Raw genomic sequence first — 17,845 nt, forward strand, 5'->3', positions numbered from 1 at the left:
TAGAGATTTGAGGAATGCAGAAATTGCAAAGCATGGTCTCCACACAGCATGGAGCTGCAAGTGCTGCAGATGCCAGAACGGAGGCACACCTTCATTTTGGGTATAGGATTTCTTTTAAGAAACCTGAAGGCTATTTAAAAGCAAAATAATTCCAAGAAACAGGTCATACAGAAGAAATGAACTGGTCAGCACAAGTATCACTTTGGAACCTCCTGATCTGCTACCGATTGTTTCACAAAACACCCAGAAGAGATGTAACGTTGAAAATCCAAGTCAAGGACTTGTCTACGCAAGGGAAAAAAAACAATCCAACAAACAAAACCCAGATAATTGACTTTCCAAAGCATCAGGGCTAAAATATGACAATGTCTACGGCCTCTGTATTTTACGGAAGTTACATAAAAGCTACCTAACCTCTGAATAAACCTTCCCTTTAAAAGCAGCATCTGAAAGTAAATACTTACTTGTATACTTAGCAAATTAGTAATGAAAGACTAACCAGGGTATCTGTCCACAGTATAAGAGGAAATTCATTTCTTATAGTTAGAACCCTCTCTCTCCCTGCCCCCAAACAGAACCTTAAACATATTTCTAGATTTTATGTTTCTGAACAAGAAACTGAAGCAAAACCCAGGGAGATGTCACTGGATTTAAATACAGAAGAATTCTGGTAATGGCTTCAGAAAAACTGCACTTCTTTCTCCTTAGGAAAGTACAGTCTGTTCCTCATTGGCTTTACAGAAATCGGAATCTTCAGAGAGAAGATCAGATTTAATGCCTTACTTGCGTTATTCCGCCACCTATAAATGCATCTTAAAAGGAGCTCAAATACTTTGTCTTGGTGAGACAAATGCCTTTTTTCTTACACCGAAGTATCTGGGGCAGTGTACGGATTTGCTGCTACACCTCTCATATTCTGACTGACTGAAGATTCTGCTTTGACTTTTTATCTGTTATATTAACCATAATCAGTCAGAAAAAGGGGACTTTATCTCAGAGCTCTTCCTTATTGCAGCAGTCACTCACGAATGGATCTCAGCAGCACTGCTTTATTTTGCTTGTACTGAATAGATAATCTCATACTGTTTCTGATGTAAGGAATATTATAATTTCTGGCTTTACTAACACACTCCACCTCCTCATTGGAGAGTAAGAAATTTTCCATTACACATTCAGTTATGCTCTAATTGCACAGAAGAGTGGGCATATTGTTATAACCTTTTCATACTAAGCAGAATACTTACTTTTACTCGCACTTAAATAAAGTGCAATGGACAATTACTGCACACTGCAGAAAATTAGTTTGAGTGGTCTGAGTTGTCAGCAGAGAGATCTGGAGAGGTTCACAGCACAGGAACCTCAAGAATTCGTGTTATTTAAAAACCTTTCTCTTAACCCTTTGAAGTTTGGCACACTTTGATGTCAAGAGAAATTTTGTTACCTGTAGTCATTACCTTTTTATTACCTATTTGCACTGAATTATTAACAACTACTGATGTTAAAGCCAATGAACTATATCTACCCTTTGTTCTCTGTTGAATTAAGTATCTGTGAGGGAATGTGCATGTCCAGCAAATGCTGCATATACAGAAGAGGTAATAAACTTGAAGGGACACCCTGAAAACTGTAGGAATGAAAACCAACAAGCTCACACCATAGTTTGTTGGGGTTTAGTCTGAAAGCTCAAAACTTGCCTCAAAAAATGGTCTTTTTCCAAAAGTGGAGAGCCCTCTTTCCAAGTATCTACAGGGGAGGCATGAACCATCCCCAGTCAGAGAAAGGTTTTCTTTATGTGACTTTTTGTTCAGTCTTTATCTAGCTTTTATGAGGAGCCTGAAACAGAAATTGATAAAACCCTATAAAAACCCAAGACAGACACTAAGTTCATGACATTTTTACACACAGAATTTTTCAATCTCTTTTTTGAAGATATATCTGTCTGTTTAAACACTTCTCTCTTTCTGGAACCTGAACTATCAAACTCTAGGTAAAGTCAGAACCTGGCCTGCCAGGAAATTACTCAGCTGTTGTTTTGTACATTAAATGTGCTCTGACATGTGATATGCATAGAATGCAAGAGTTTTTATCAATATTAATTTGACATCATCAAAAAGCACTCACAAAACTGGATTTTTCACCTATTCAAAGTGACAGCACTGCTACTTCAGCTATTCAACCTCCCATTTTTTTCCAGGGTGGTGGCAGACTCATTTGTCTATAAGGTGATATTGGACTTTGTAAAAAATCATGCCAATAGCTTACAATACTACCATATCCATTCTGTTTTCAAAAGAAAACCCCTATCTATAGACAGATTGTAGGAGAACCTATAATCTCCTTTATACTTACCATTATTGTTCTTGTTGTATGGCTGGATGATTCTGGAAAACAAAAGAACCAAAGTGGATTAGAGTATTGTCTTTATCCATAACCCCCTATTTTCTGATGCTCTACCTGAAGGCTAAGATGCTGCATGCCAGCTACGACAATGAATGTAACAGAAATGCAGAGACTGAAATGATTTCTCATGAAACAAGCATGAGAATCATCACCAGTCCTGAAAACACACAGCACACTCTAGTATGCTGTGAACAGCACTCATTTGTTTTGTGCAATTATCCTCTTCTGCAGGACAATATAATAATTCATAATTCATGTTCAAAAAAGTGGTTTTTTTCAGTTTGCTTTTAAGATATGGCATCATTTCACATGGGGGATTAGCTCTGCATGGAAAAAAAAATACAAATAGCATCAGCATAATTCCATTCTGATTCCCATTTGAAAAAGCTCTATAAAACATGACAATCCTTTTTCTGAGAATTTGGAGATGGATTCTCAGTTTGAAATTGACAAAATCTATTCAGAAGTGTAACAACCACAAATCTGAATTATTCTCTCCTATATGATATATCAGGAGTCAACTGATCACACCATTATATTGATATAAAATTGCTGAGGAATCACTACTAGGCCAATAGCTAACACTGATCTTACTCTGCTGTTTAAATTAAATTACATTTACTCACCCCCCCCCCCAAAAAAAAAAAAAAAAGAACAGAAATTTCAACCTCTTTGGCTTTAAAATGCAACAGTTGTCACATTAAAGCCATGCTCTTTCTGGAAGCAGTACAACTTCAGGAACTAAACATCCTCCCAACCAGTTAAAAAAATGCAAGGAAATTCACTGCTGATCTACAAGATGCAAGACAGTGCTATGAGGAATCTCGTAGATTTGCTCAAAAATCTGGGTAAGACATCAGCTACAGTACACAGACTTCTTATGGAAGAGACATTTAGCAACACTACATGCAGTTCTGGTTAAAATGTCCCCAATTCAGCATGAATTGGATGTGCAGAGTCTCAATTCTGCAAGTGAGATAAATGTATAGTAATTATAATTGGTTTTTCTTGCCCTGGTTCCAAATGGTGACTCTTATGGAGGTCCCAACTGGCATCACTTATATGAAGGATTCTCCAGCGGTTTTGCTATTGTTGGAAATAGTATTAAAGATATTCCAAGGACATGAGAAAGAAGAGCGGCACATCCTTTTCTGAAACAACTGTAATTACACTCTCAAACTGTTGTTTCTCTTTCATTCTCACCTGGACCTCACCTGGAGCATTGTGTGCAGTTCTGGTGTCCTCAACATAAAAAGGACATGGAACTGCTGGAACAAGTCCAGAGGAGGCCACGAGGATGATCAGGGGACTGGAGCACCTCCCGTATGAAGACGGGCTGAGGAAGTTGGGGCTGTTCAGCCTGGAGAAGAGAAGGCTGCGTGGGGACCTCAGAGCAGCCTTCCAGTACCTGAAGGGGGCCTATAGGGATGCTGGGGAGGGACTCTTCATCAGGGACTGTAGTAACAGGACAAGGGGTAATGGGTTAAAACTGAAACAGGGGAAGTTTAGATTGGATCTAAGGAGGAAATTCTTTCCTGTGAGGGTGCTGAGGCACTGGAATGGGTTGCCCAGGGAGGTTGTGAGTGCTCCACCCCTGGCAGTGCTCAAGGCCAGGTTGGACGAAGCCTTGTGTGGGATGGTTTAGTGTGAGGTGTCCCTGTCCATTGCGGGGGGTTGGAACTGGATGATCTTGAGGTCCTTTCCAACCCTAACTGTTCTATGATTCTGAAGAGTCACCTTAACCAGTCTGAAGGTATAGTTTAATCACTGATAGAAACAAAGAAGAGGCATTTTAAACGTCTCAAACTATTTCAAAACTCCAATCCAATATGCAGTAATCCCTGTATCTAATTTCCATTTGTACAAGTCTTCATCCTTTATAAATCTAATTAAAAATTAAAACAAAATAAAATAAATACAAGTATCAGTAACTTCCCATTAATAAAGGCTCTATCATGTAAACACCTATGTAAAGCCACCAATATTTTAGTTGTGAGCTCCTCTCCCAGCCCCCTTTCCCTCTCTTTTTCTGTGCAAAAGTCATCATAGATAAAACTATGTTTAGGCCACCAGTCCTCCAGGCATGGTTTAAACTGGTAGTATAACAATTAAATACTGGGACACCCTACTGTTTCCTTATACCTGAATATACTTGGCACTGTTATAAAGTAAGAGAAAACCACAGGCAAGTGAAGAACACTCTAATCTGCTTGATTTTTATCTTCACAGTGAAGTTGGTTTTGCTGTTACAAGTTTGTTTAGTTTTTGACATTCCAGTGAAGAACATTTCAGTACCTTATTGGTCCCGAGAAAACCCAGAGACTGCATCCATGGAGGTACAACCACCTGAGTAACTCTTGAGACATGGACTCATTCTGTTTATAAGCTGAACTACTCAGAATAAACCCCCCCCGGCTAACATACCTCCAAAAGCACAGGCACATTTCCTATGAGGAATCCTCAACTTCAGCAGAATGATCAGGTTAAACAAAAAGGATGGGGCTGCTTCTCTCTCAAAATACGGAGAAGACACATTCACAGCATTTCCAGTCACCCCCAAAAAGATCAACATGAACAACCAGAAATCCACACTTTTTATATTCAGATACTACAGCAATAAAATCTTGGCTTTTACTCAGAGGTGCTGTGCTTTTGCCACAGTTTTCCATGCCAAATCTATAAAAACTGCACTTAGCCATGATGGTCCCAAAATACCCAGTCACCCTCCCAATTACACAGACAACTGAGTGAGAGCATCTCCCTAAAGGGACTTGAGGAACAGCTGAATGTCCCCCGAGGCTGTTAAACAGCATATTTTGAATAATACTTCACAGACACTCTTAACGCAATGCCCACAGTTGTTAACTCCAGGGTAGTACCATATTGATAAGCTATTCATAAAACACAGCAAAGAAATGAAGAAAGATCTGTTATATATGCAATAGCTTCATGCGATAAAAACGTCCTCTGATTTCTTTTTCTTAGCTGTCATTGCTATTGTAGATACTCAAATATCATCTAAGTTGCCAAACATTTTTTAGGAAGACCTAAGTATGTCCATAAACAAAAACCTAGGGAAAGAACTGTTTAGTAAGCAGACATAGTCAAAAGATTCTAGGATCTAGCACAGGCTACTAATGAAGGTGCCACTGTCACACAGTATGAAATCTTACAGACTCTGATACCCAAATATTCAGACTTTAGAACAGAGACACTGATTTCTTCCAGAAAACAACTACACCCCGATTTGGCAGGGTTCTGACCAATGTTTATGCATGAACACAGCCCAGCCAATCCTGTGGAAAACTTTGCTTTTAATTAAGGTAATGAAGGAAGAAAGCTCTTGCTTCCAATTAAAAAGGCAGTCATTGCGCATTCAAGAAGTCGTGCTTTACAAAAGGTCTGCCCACCAATGCAACCTCCAACGCAGCTCGAGGGCAGTAGAGATTACCTAAAAACTGTCTTGGTGTTCAACACAAAAGGAAACAAAACTTTGGGTTTTCAGCTCTATCTGACAAGTTTTGTAATGCCTCAGGGAACTTAAATAGCCATGCTTGAACTTCACTGGCACCAGTTAGGCACTTCATTTATAAATGAGTTCTTAAAGCAACTGACTATGTGCAAGGCAATAGCTGTTATTTGCACTTCTCCAGCATCCACAACACAGGATGTTTCTCCCTTAGGGCCAGTGAAGTGCTAGTGAAGGGGAGTCCTCCACTTTAAACAGAAGTGGTCAGACAGCATCACTAACAAGGCATTTTGGTGATGTGATGTGAGTAAATTACCGTAAATGCAACTTCAGTACTGACAAGATGCTTAGAAGTTTATGATTGTGGAGAAATCGATGCACCTATGGCAGAAACTGCCTAAGATGCTCGTATGCTCCTTCTGCAACTTATTCTTCTCTTGAAGGCATCAGGACATCTCAGCCTGAAATACAGCATTAAAGGTCTGAGCAGAGAAAGAGAGAAGGAGGATCAGGGCTGCTGGTTAAAGTCTCTTCAGCTATGAACAACTGGTTCTTATATTTCTGCCCACAAGTCATGAAAATGGTATCAACAGGCACAGACTGATTTCTGCCCCTCATTAATGACACATATCTTGGACATCCTGTGGATATTCTGGTTCTGGCACATGTATAAGTCTGGAAATGTCTGCCAGCTGACAGAGATTATACTCATGTAAAATACCTCTACCTGATGTTTCCAAATAGCGTAAGGAAAATTATCATTACTCACCCTGCCAAAACAATAGCCTGATGTGAAACTCAACTACTCAGATGTACTGTTGCTCACAGTTAAGCGGCTTTGTGGGTGAAAGTAATTGCTCGGAATAATTTTAGACACTGTAATTTAAAGATCAGATCCAAAATACCTACAGAGCACTTTAGAGTCACACCTAAATCTTCCCATCAACTCCAGTCATAAAATGGGATCCATGACACATTTTGCAACGTCGTGATTTTCTGTAGGTGGAATCTTCCCATTCAAAGGAGACTGTCTTCACTGATGAGAACCACTTAAATATTTTGTGTTGACTTTACTTTCAGCAGCAATGGAAAGACTGACCAGAGGCCCAAACAATCCTGTCTTCTGTGTATACTACATAACCACAGCTCAGAGTAGTTAAAAGCACCAGCGTGCGTATTATACAAAACCTCCCTGAAGTACTGTGAAGGAAAAAAGCTTTCTGGCATTTTTCATTCCATTCTATGGAATGACAGATTTGCTGTTTGAAAATACAAAGAAAAAACACTTTTCTGAAAACAGCCAGAAAAAGTCTTCCTCCTACAATAAAAGACACAAAACAACTACAAGATCTTCTATCTATCCGGTTACAATAGGCAATGCTTAAGCAGCACAATTTTACTTCTCTCTATGCCTTATACAAGGGTTCATGAATACAACTACATCTCTCAGCCACAAGTGACTGACACTGAGACAAGTTAATAGCAATGACAAGGTATCAGGGCACAAACCCCAGCATTTCTGGAGAGATAAAAGGAGGACTTGGGAGACGCAGTAGCGGTCTAAAATGACAGACTCCCTCAACACTATCAGTCGCACCAGACTCTTGCTGGACACGCATCCATAGTAAAAAGAAAGGGAAGCTTGTGCTGCCAGTCAAAAATCAAGACCCGAGCCAACATAAGACTTCTTTAAGAAATGCTAACAGTGGTTTTGTTTGTTACTCTTACAAGCATTAAAACAAATATTAACTTGTAATCTTCCCCCACTCCCCTATACAGGCATAAAGAAGTGCCATTTCCACATTGCACTGCGTTACTTAAGAGCCAATAATTATTATTTTGTTAATAACAAATTTCTGCCTTTTAATAACAATATATTGTTATATATTCCCAATTTATTGTTTTATTGTTTTAATATTCTCAACTCACCTAGGCAGGAAGACTGATTTTAAATATGCCAATCTAAATATCTATTTGCACAAGCCTAAGTGACGTTTACTTGAATGCTGTCAGTTATTGTGTATCTTAAACATATTTATACTGCTTCTTTACAACAAATTTCTAATACTGTTGGAAAAAACCAAACCTGAACATGTAGACATTTCTATGGCAATAACATTATGAAAATAGCAAGAGGTAAGACTTAATGTAAGTCCACTGCGCTCCCTTTTGTTTGCTCATTTCACTGAAGTATGCATTGAAGAACAGAATGTATCATCATCTCCATAGCAGGCTTTCTGGGTCCTGTTAATTGATACTATGCAGTACACCCTGTAACGATCAATAGCATTTGGAGCCAAAAAAAGCTTTCTAATATAACACAGACACCTCTGGAGGTTGGCATAACCTCCCAGTGCACAAACAGGGCACTGTGGTCAGTGCAATTACGCAGAAACTACCATTCCCCAAGTTGAGCTGCTCACTGAGTTTTTGCTGTGTGCTGAAGAGAAGCTGATAAATCACAGCAAAAAAACCCCACCAAAACACACACACAGAAAAAAAAACCCACTACAACAAAAAGAGAGAAAATAGTTTATATTTACCAATAACCAGAGGAGGAGTTAATGGTAAATATTAAAGATAATACTTAAGTCAAAAGGAACAGAAGACCTGTGCTGTTGAATATCATTACTACTAGTTTGTTGCTTTTTCTATGCATTTTATTTACACTTTGAAGGCTTTTAATTAAAGACAGCAGCCAGGATAAGAACCAAAGCAGCCACTTTTAAATATTAAAATAGATATTTTATGCTAATGAAATAACAGATTTCAGTTATTTAGGATAGATGCTTTCCAGTAAGTTATGTTTTCACAGAAAAGAGATAAGCAGCAATAGTTACCTCCTGAAGCAATGAATTACAGTTCTCAATAGTGATTTATCAAATTAGATGTTATTTTGTGCAAATTGCCTTAGCACAGTTCGCTGTTTGAGCCAATCTAATCAGTGTCGTTAATGGCTGGGTTTATATACTCTTTACTTTGAGGATAAAAATCTGTACTAAGTAGGAGAAAGCTTTCAAGACTTCCAAGCGTGCCTCCTTACAGGGACATCATCATCATAACCTTTACCTCAAGCGTATTGCTACAGCCTTCTCTGCAGAAGAAATGGAACATCATCTTTATTTCCAAAGTGAAATATGATGTCATTCATCACGCAAAGCCCACATGGAGAGTTCAGTCTAAAGGGCAGCACTGGCAGAGCAGGAAGCAGCCTTTGTTCACATTCCCATGCAGCAACTCCCAGACCATCCACACAGGACTGCACACCCCAAGACTGCAGTAGAAATTCAGCATTTATGGCTACGCCTATTAACGTCATCACTTTCTTCCAAGTACAAGTCACATGGATGTCATCTTGGCCCACCAAATAGCTTGTGTAGCCATTCGTGCATGTGATTTGCCTACCGCGTCACTGGGCAGAGGTGCAAGAAATCCTGTCTTCTTAATATCCACCTTTTGTCAAAGTGCCTGGTGATTTCTGTCTAGGTGTTATTAAATGTACAGGAGGCAATTTCACTTCACAAAGAGTGTTGGCAAGGACAGAATCATTATGGGAAGAGGACGGATAATGGATCAAGTTTTTCTTCCTGTATTTGGAATACAATTTCTATCATCTAAAAGGCAAGTCCCCCTCATTCCTACCTCATTTCCACATTCTGTGAAGCATGAAACCTCTTTTGTGCTGATCGTGCCCTGACCAGTCTATTTCAGAGCCTAACTTCTTTGAAATTCCTAATCTCAACAACCTCATTCAATTACAGAACAAATAAGGTAATGGCTTATAGAAGTTACATCTTACACAAAGACAGTTCAGGAACGCATGCACTTCCTTTCAGTGCAAACAAATTATGTCTTACTGGATTCTCCTCTTACTGGCACATGAAGTAAAACTGTTCAGAGTTAAAAATATTTAGTTTGGGTAATGATTAAAATAAAAACTAATGGAAGAATCAGTAACGCATGGTAATTGTTCAGAACAAAACCAAAAGCTATTTGAGACAAGTTAGCCTTACTCACAAACTTCCACGTTTTCGCACAGCTTCATACCTGCTCTCCCTCTGCGCCATACTGTAATGATACAAGAGACTTAAACATCACCTCTGGTGCTGCAGAGAGTACTCTTTGACACCCTTTTGCTTCCTCCTCCGCAAGTGGCAGAAATGCAGAGACAGTTGCTGTCTAAGGAGCTATACCTTCCACCAATCCTTATTGCCAGGACTGCTTTTCAGTGACTCTGTGACAACGGTCTTTGGATGCTAGCAGCTGTTGTCCCTCTATTGACAACCTCACTGTTGAGAGTTCAGACTAAGTTTAGAACTCACATGCTAGCAAAGAGATTGGCTGTAAACTAGGAGGTCCAGTACATACGAAGTAATTCCACATAGAGTAATTCCAAAAGTCTTGCATGTACCTGCAAAATGCTTCTTCAAGTCAAAACGCAATGCAACGAGCTAAAACAAAACATGTCGCATTGCAGTCTTCACCATATTTGTTTCATTCTTTTCTTGTCCTTTTATATCAAGATTAGTAAGAAAAATGGTAAAAGGAGGTTTTTTTTAAGAGATGGCATTAATATACCCACATTCAATTAATAAGCACCACCATCCAGTGCGGTAAGAATCAGTGCTATAAACATGCTGTCCCTATCTTACATTTCTGTTGGTCTGTACCACCTTACTTAATGGCATCTCAGGCCACAGTTCAGAGACTTAAAGAATAGTTCTTTGATATTCCTCCACATACCATCAAGGCCATTATGATGGCTGTAGTTTCTTTTCCCCAAAATACTTAATGAAGAGTGATTGGAGGGTGCAAGCAGTCGTTTTGCACTTGGAGTTTGAAGGCTTGGTGTTGACCTGATTACATTTGGTTTCACTGCAGGATGAATCTCTGTTTGAGACAAAAGACAGAGAGAAATTAGACACACTCGATTTAAAAAAACAAATAGAACCAGTCTATTCAACATACTAAACTTACATTTAAATTTCCAGCAAAAGCAAAGAAACACACTCTTCTGCACGAGTGTGTTTACAGGACCTTAAATAACAAATCTTCATACCTACAGTTCCTCCAGGCAAGAAAGATCTATTTCACTTGAGATTGCCCAAGTTAACACTATGGTGTTGATGTGTAAGGATTTCAGGGGCTGAAGAGATAATACAGATCTATCTGAAATAGGTTTCTGTTTACATTTTCCTACCTTTGAGGTTTGTATTGGAGCTACACACCTACAGATTGCTTTAGCAAGCAAATCAAAGCATTTTACTATAGCAGAAGCAGTAAAGTGCATCTGGCCAGCACACGTCAGGGTGGCAGCTGCTTTGTTTGCCAAAAGCTGATAGAGCTGTATGGAAATTTCTGTCATATGCCAGACAAAAGCGGCAAGAAGAAGCCTCAGTAGAGTCTGCTTGTGCTGCACCAGGGATCTGCTGAACCCATTAACTTATTCCTGTCACACATTTGGGTTCAAAATGCCACCACTGCAGCTGACTTTGGACAGACCCAAGGTTTGGAGGGAAGTCAGAGAGTCCGAAGGCAGGTCCCATCCCTCTGGCACAGGCTGTGAGGCACTTGCAGTCCCATTCCCTGGCAGAGCAGGAGACCCCTGAGCTGAGAACATGAGGGCAGAGGGGCTGTGGGGTGGATCAGGAGGTTGAGCTGCCCAAGGGGAGTGAGATCAGAAGGCAGAACTGAAGCACTTTCTCATGTGTAGTGCAGGTTTGCATCTCCTGAAGAGTGCTTCCTTCTGCTTTTCTGTTTATAAAATAAAATACAGAAGCTGGGAATATGCAGTATCTGAAGTGATGCCAGACATCCAAGTAGGAAGCCCTCCAGCCTCTGCCGTTCACAGCTATCATGCAAGAGAAACAGAAACCATTGCATGAAGCCAGAGTCCACCACAAGAGCACATTTTTTCTCTTTCAGAAAGGCCAAGGAAGTCTGACAGCCAAGGCTCCCATGGCAAGCCTTCACAGGCAGCCTGCAGGTACCAGCCCACCCACCCTGAGCAGCAACCAGTTGGGGCTGCCACGGGAAATCATAACATTTAAAGGGAAGATGCATAAAGGTGAGGCAGCCAAACAGGTGGACCAGTGGAAAGGATTATCTGAAGGGGTGATGGGTTCCACCTGAAACAGGGCAAGTTCAGGTTGGATCTAAGGCAGAAGCTCTTCCCTGTGAGGGTGCCGAGGCGCTGGCATAGGGTGCCCAGAGGAGCTGTGGCTGCCCCATCCCTGGCAGTGCTCACCCTTGGGTGACATGGTCTAGTCTGAGGTGTCCTTGCCCTGATGGTTGGAACTGGATGACCTTAAGGCCATTTCCAACACAAACCATTCTGTGATTCCATGATTCACATCTACACAGGATGACCGCAATGGCTTGGCTGTCCTTGGACCAGCATGCCAGGAGAACGGAACACCAACAACCTACACATTTCAAGAGGCTTTGCTTAATGTTTAACCCCTGATCTGGTCAGAGCTCACAATTACACTCATGAAGCATGAACACCCTCATCCAAGATGCTTCAAGAGGGTAAGAACGAACAGAGCAGGGTAATACCCAGGCAGGTATTAAAAGAGCACAGAGATAGGGTACAGGTAATTGCTTCAGATTTGGGTGTGAGTGTGAGGGCGAGTTTGAGGTCACCTATCCTCTCACCACTTACTTTGATGAGAGCTTTTTACTGCCATTCACTGCATTACTCATCTGCTTTTTGTGTAATAGGGTTTAGGAACACCAAGCACTCACCCATTTTCCACGCTAAAGAGAACCAGTTTCTACTTTGCTTTCTTACTAAAATGGGAACAGAGGCAGTGCTTAATGTTATGAATACTGATGACTAAAGCAAAACCTTAAACTGAAATAGAAAGGTTTTGCACTGTTTGCTAAAGATGATTGGAATTTGGATTATAGAACACTCATCTGGCAATCTTTTCCCATATTCTGAAGGAAATGGTTAATTTCCAGGGCTAACACCACTAAAATATAATCTTATTTGCCGAAGAGCTCCAGCAGCAATCACAATCATCCCAGCAGCTACATGAACATACGAGAACTCATAAATCCTTCTGTCCACAGCAAACAGGAGATGTGATTTTATACTGTTAGGGTGAGCAAACAGTTGGAAAAGCAGCATTTCCTTACTTGGACTTTACTTCAGCGGGAGGTCACCAGTCCTCCATCAGCTCACCACAAGGCATGTCCTTTCTCCTCTGCTCTCGAGGAAGGCAGCCACCCCAAGCTCTCCTTTAAAAGTTCTAGAAATGAACTGAAACAGCCAGGACCGCTTCCCAGTGGACTTAGTCCTTCCTGTGGGGACTTTACACCTTACACTCACATGTCTTCCACATACAGACTGCATGCTTTAGATTAACACTTTCTAATAGGCTTCATCACACCCCAGAGGGGTTATGAGGCATTTCAGGGTTTTGCCTGAATTATATTACCCTATCATATTACTGTATTATGCAATAACAGTAACTAGGGTTCTTTAAGTTCCTGCTGCTGCTCTGATCCTTGTTCTACTGCTTAGTACTTCACTGAAAATCTCCTAGCTGCTAAGTCAGAGAACTCCAAATTACCCAAATTACCCCATTACCTGCACAATAAATAACCTGTTGGCCAGATTCAGAGTGCATGGGCATTTCTGAAATAAAGATAAAACAGGAAGAAGAAGCAACACTTGAATGACACGTTAGGAACCTTTCTCGTGAGACCAGGTTGCAGCCACAAACACGCAAATGCAGGAACAGCTCTAAAATCTTCTCCCCTTTCCACTAATGAATCAAAAACCCAAAGCAAACAAGAGGAAGTTAAAAGTCTCCTACTGATCACTTAAATAAGCATCCTGGATTCCAGAGGCACTTCTGCAGCTGCACCTCCGTCTCTCATCTCATCTCCTCAGTATGCATCCCAGCTGGAAACATTAGCCTGGTTTCCTCATACTTGGGAGGTAATATAGGACATTCAATTAGCCAGGGCTTGCACCTTAGGGGGTTTGCTTAGTAAAGCACAGCCATGACTGCAGAGATTACAGAGGATTAGCCCCAGCTCTCAAGAGGACAGAGCCTACTCTTAATGCTCAGCCTACCTCAGCTGTGGAACTGGCAGCCAGGAAGCAGAACAGGGATAAAGGGAAGCGATGACCCAGGGTGTGCAGGGCACTGAAATGCTGTCTGCCTTACCAACAGGGCTGAAAGCAGCATCGCCTCGAGACACACAGCCTGCTAATAAATGTCTGTGGGAATGGCATGGAAGGCATTTGAAAGAGGAAAACAAATGCCTCCTGTATAAGCTATGACACGATGCTTCACACCAGATTTTGTGAAGAAGATCATGCCAGCATTAATTATCCACTCAGACAAAAATCCCAAACAAACAAACAAGCAAACAGGAAATAAACAAACCCAAGCTAAACGGCAAACAAGCCAACTTCATACAACTAATTCAGATGCATGTATTTAACTCCACTGAGCACACTTCATATCCCTGGAACATGTGCTATTTGCCTTCACTTCCCATACAGCCAAATGCTGAACAAACTCTGCAGGTAGATGGTATATTTTTGCACTGTTAATCTACAAAATCTTCACCCACGTACACAGAGAATCACAGAATCACAGAGTGGTTTGGGTTCGAAGGGATCTTAAACCTCACCCAGTTCCAACCCCTGCCACGGGCAGAGACACCTTCCACGGGCAGAGACACCTTCCACTGGAGCAGCTTGTTCCAAGCCCCTGTGTCCAACCTGGCCTTGAGCACTGCCAGGGATGGGGCAGCCACAGCTTCTCTGGGCACCCTGTGCCAGCGCCTCAGCATCCTCACAGGGAAGGGCTTCTGCCTTAGATCTAACCTGAACTTGCCCTGTTTCAGTTTGAACCCATCACCCCTTGTCCTGTTGCTGCAGTCCCTGATGCAGAGTCCCTCTCCAGTATCCTTCTAGCCCCCTTCAGACACTGGAAGCTGCTCTGAGGTCTCCACGCAGCTTCTCTTCTCCAGGCTGAACAGCCCCCATGTTTTCAGCTTGTCTCACACAGGAGGTGTTCCAGCCCCTGAGCATCCTCGTGGCTTCCTCTGGACTTGCTCCAACAGCTCCATGTCCTCCTTATGCTGAGGACATCAGCACTGCACACAGTGCTGCAAGTGGGGTCTCACCAGAGCAGAGCAGAATCACCTCCTTCAACCTGCTGCTTACACTGCTTTTGATGCAGCCCAGCACATGGGTGGTTTCTGGGCTCAAGCACACACTGAAGGGGCTCATGTTCAGCTTCTCACCAACCCCAAGTCCTTCTCCTCAGGCTGCTCTGAATCACTGCTCTGCACAACCGGTACCTGTGCCTGGGATTGCCCTGACCTAGGGGCAGAACCTTTCACTTGGCTTTGTTCAACTTCATGAATTGGCACTGGCCCAGTGACACCATACGGAATACACACAGCTGGGATGCCCGTAGGAAACTATCACTGGCTGTTCTCTCAAACTCCAGGGCAGGAAGAATCAACATTCAGTGAGAGCTGGCATCAATTTTTCATTATCCATTTTTTTTGTGAAAACCGATGTTTTGGAAGAGCAGTTATAACCACATCAACAGCTCATTTCTATTTCAGCAAGTCAAGAGACTGTTGCTGTTCCCTTTGTTCCACTACAAAAAACCTCTTGTTGACTGAAATCTCAAGAAAAACATCTAGACTGAGCTCTGCCCTCAGCTTCACTGCTGTACACTGGGATTAATACACTTCACTGCTTCTCTGATCAATTGATTGATCTCTGTTTGAGGATTAACAGAAAGCCTGTGGGGTATCTCAGCCCCTACAGGCCTGTGTAAACGTTTATACTCAGTGGTGCTTCCTTGCAAAAAGGACAATTTTCACTTTTGTTTTAATAAGGAATCACAAATTCCTAGGACATCTCCTCTCCCCATTATCTTACATGAGCTCCTGGTCCTCCTGGCTGTGATCTCAGCACTGATTTCATCACATCTACTAAAATCACATCATCACATTAAAAGATCAGTGCCTTAGTGCGGCTGAGGTCTCCTCCTTTTAAGCACACAGGAATATTGCAAGTGGATTCCAGGGGCAGAGCAGAGCAGCACTGAGCATACTGAGAATCTCCCCAGTTTGAACACTTATTTCCATTCATTTAGGCTACCAGACTATTGTTCACATTCTAAATTGCACCAGGTTTTACTCTGCTGTTTAAAGACAGTAGCAGAAGGGCTTCTGCCTCCATCCCCCAAGTTCTGCAACTGAGAGAGGACTAGAGTTTTTATTTGTTTATTAACTTTATAGTTCGCTTGTTACTAAAAGCACGACTCTCTCATTCCATGTGTATGGGATTTTTAAGTCTCAGTATATGCTGAGTGTTCTCTGAAGGCAGATACATACCTAAATACCCAATGATACATGACAGTGGTTTTCTGGTGCTTTTTATCTTCAGAGGATTTCCAGCAAGTTCACAATGTCGATCTGCATCTGAGGAGTTTAAAGAATAAAACCCAGTTTCAATATTTCAACATTACAAACAGAATCAGGACACAGCACAAATCTCTTTTTTCCTTCTAGCATATGTCCTTTTTTCTCCATCAACGCTCATAATGATGGATATTTAAAGGCAGGCCAGGTCCTCATTCATGCAACTGATGTTGCTATTTTTTGGTTTAAAGTTAACGTAAGTTGTAAGACAAATGTGATGGCAACTTTTGCTTACAAAGTCTTTTTGGAGACAGTCAGCCAGGCAAATGGAACATGAAAACATCAGTATTAAAATAAAAGTAGCTCATTAAAGCAGTAAATTAAACATAATTTACATTGAATTCTTCCTTGTTTTCTACAAGCTTGTCTGGCTATAAACGGGGTAATAGAGAGGTAGAATTTAAAGTTAAGCCTACTGATTCTGGTCATGTCTTATTCGCATGGTGTGGCAATTCATGTAATTCTGAGTAAGTAAAAGAGAACACAGGGGCTATCATGGCAAGATGAAGCTTAACAAACACAACCCCAACACACGAACAACCAAAAAAGACCCTTTACTATAAACTTTTGAACAAAGTGGTCAGTTGTAACCAAGTATCACAGAGCTCAAAGGTCTCAAAGATAGCAGACAAAAAGCAGCTCAGTAACTACCTTAAATGTGATGCTATAACTAGGAGCTCACACCTTTGAAGGCACTGCAAATACACAAGCAGAGAATATGCCTAAATGCCCCAAACATAGAAGTGTTACTATGAAGAAGTTTTCACGGTTAGACAGCGGAGTCAATCGACTTAAGGCAAAAATTCACAATTCACTAGGTTTCAGCAAATAGTTTCAAGACTCCTGGAACTACACTATCTCTTTTTAAACTACCCAGAATGACTGTGTTATGTGTCTTCCAAAAGCATGTAAGTAATCCCAATATAGGGCTTCCAATATCCCTAGAACAGAGGTATTCTGTTTTGTACAAAACTGCATTCCTATGTTTGTAGCTCTAGAATTCTCTCACATGCACTGCTTCCCATGTATGCATACCTGCATGTACACCTTTGTATAGGTTTCACACACACACACACGTGCAGAACCACACTTTCTAGCAAGCATTACAGGAACTAGATATTCTGAATAGATGATGGTAATTGTTACTCCACATTGTCTCTGCCTTCTGTTTTACCAAGATGTTCCTGTTTGCTTCATTCCAGCACACGAGATAGGAGTACACAGTCACACGAAGAGGGTAAGACACAATACAGAACAATCTGCAATCTCTTCATACATTCTATCTAGCTCTGTGCAAAAAACACGTAGGTCACAAAACCACAGCAATGACTGAAATAAGTACTTCACCATGTTCACAGATGTTTCCAATGCAGCAGCCAATGCAAAGCTCAGTTCAGTATATTAAGGGATTGACTCGAAATTCTGGAAACGCCAGCTGGTGTCTGGGCAGTCCAAGGGTTCCTGAGCCCTAACGCTGAGTACATGAAGTACTTGAATATTTTAGCT

The 17,845-nt window shown here is 41.3% G+C and overlaps 1 protein-coding gene across 1 annotated transcript in view; it reads right to left on the minus strand.

Moving 5' to 3' along the window:
- Positions 1–17,845, minus strand: part of MTA3 (metastasis associated 1 family member 3) — a 134,262-nt gene that overhangs the window by 26,402 nt on the left and 90,015 nt on the right. The window contains exons 15-17 of the mRNA XM_065679279.1: positions 16,253–16,339; positions 10,613–10,759; positions 2,350–2,381 (exon numbers count right to left, since the gene is read on the minus strand). Of these exons, the coding sequence (XP_065535351.1) occupies positions 2,350–2,381; positions 10,613–10,759; positions 16,253–16,339 (266 nt within the window). The remainder of the gene's footprint in view (positions 1–2,349; positions 2,382–10,612; positions 10,760–16,252; positions 16,340–17,845) is intronic.

Source organism: Lathamus discolor, chromosome 5 (genome assembly GCF_037157495.1).
Source record: "Lathamus discolor isolate bLatDis1 chromosome 5, bLatDis1.hap1, whole genome shotgun sequence".
Taxonomy (NCBI): domain Eukaryota; kingdom Metazoa; phylum Chordata; class Aves; order Psittaciformes; family Psittacidae; genus Lathamus; species Lathamus discolor.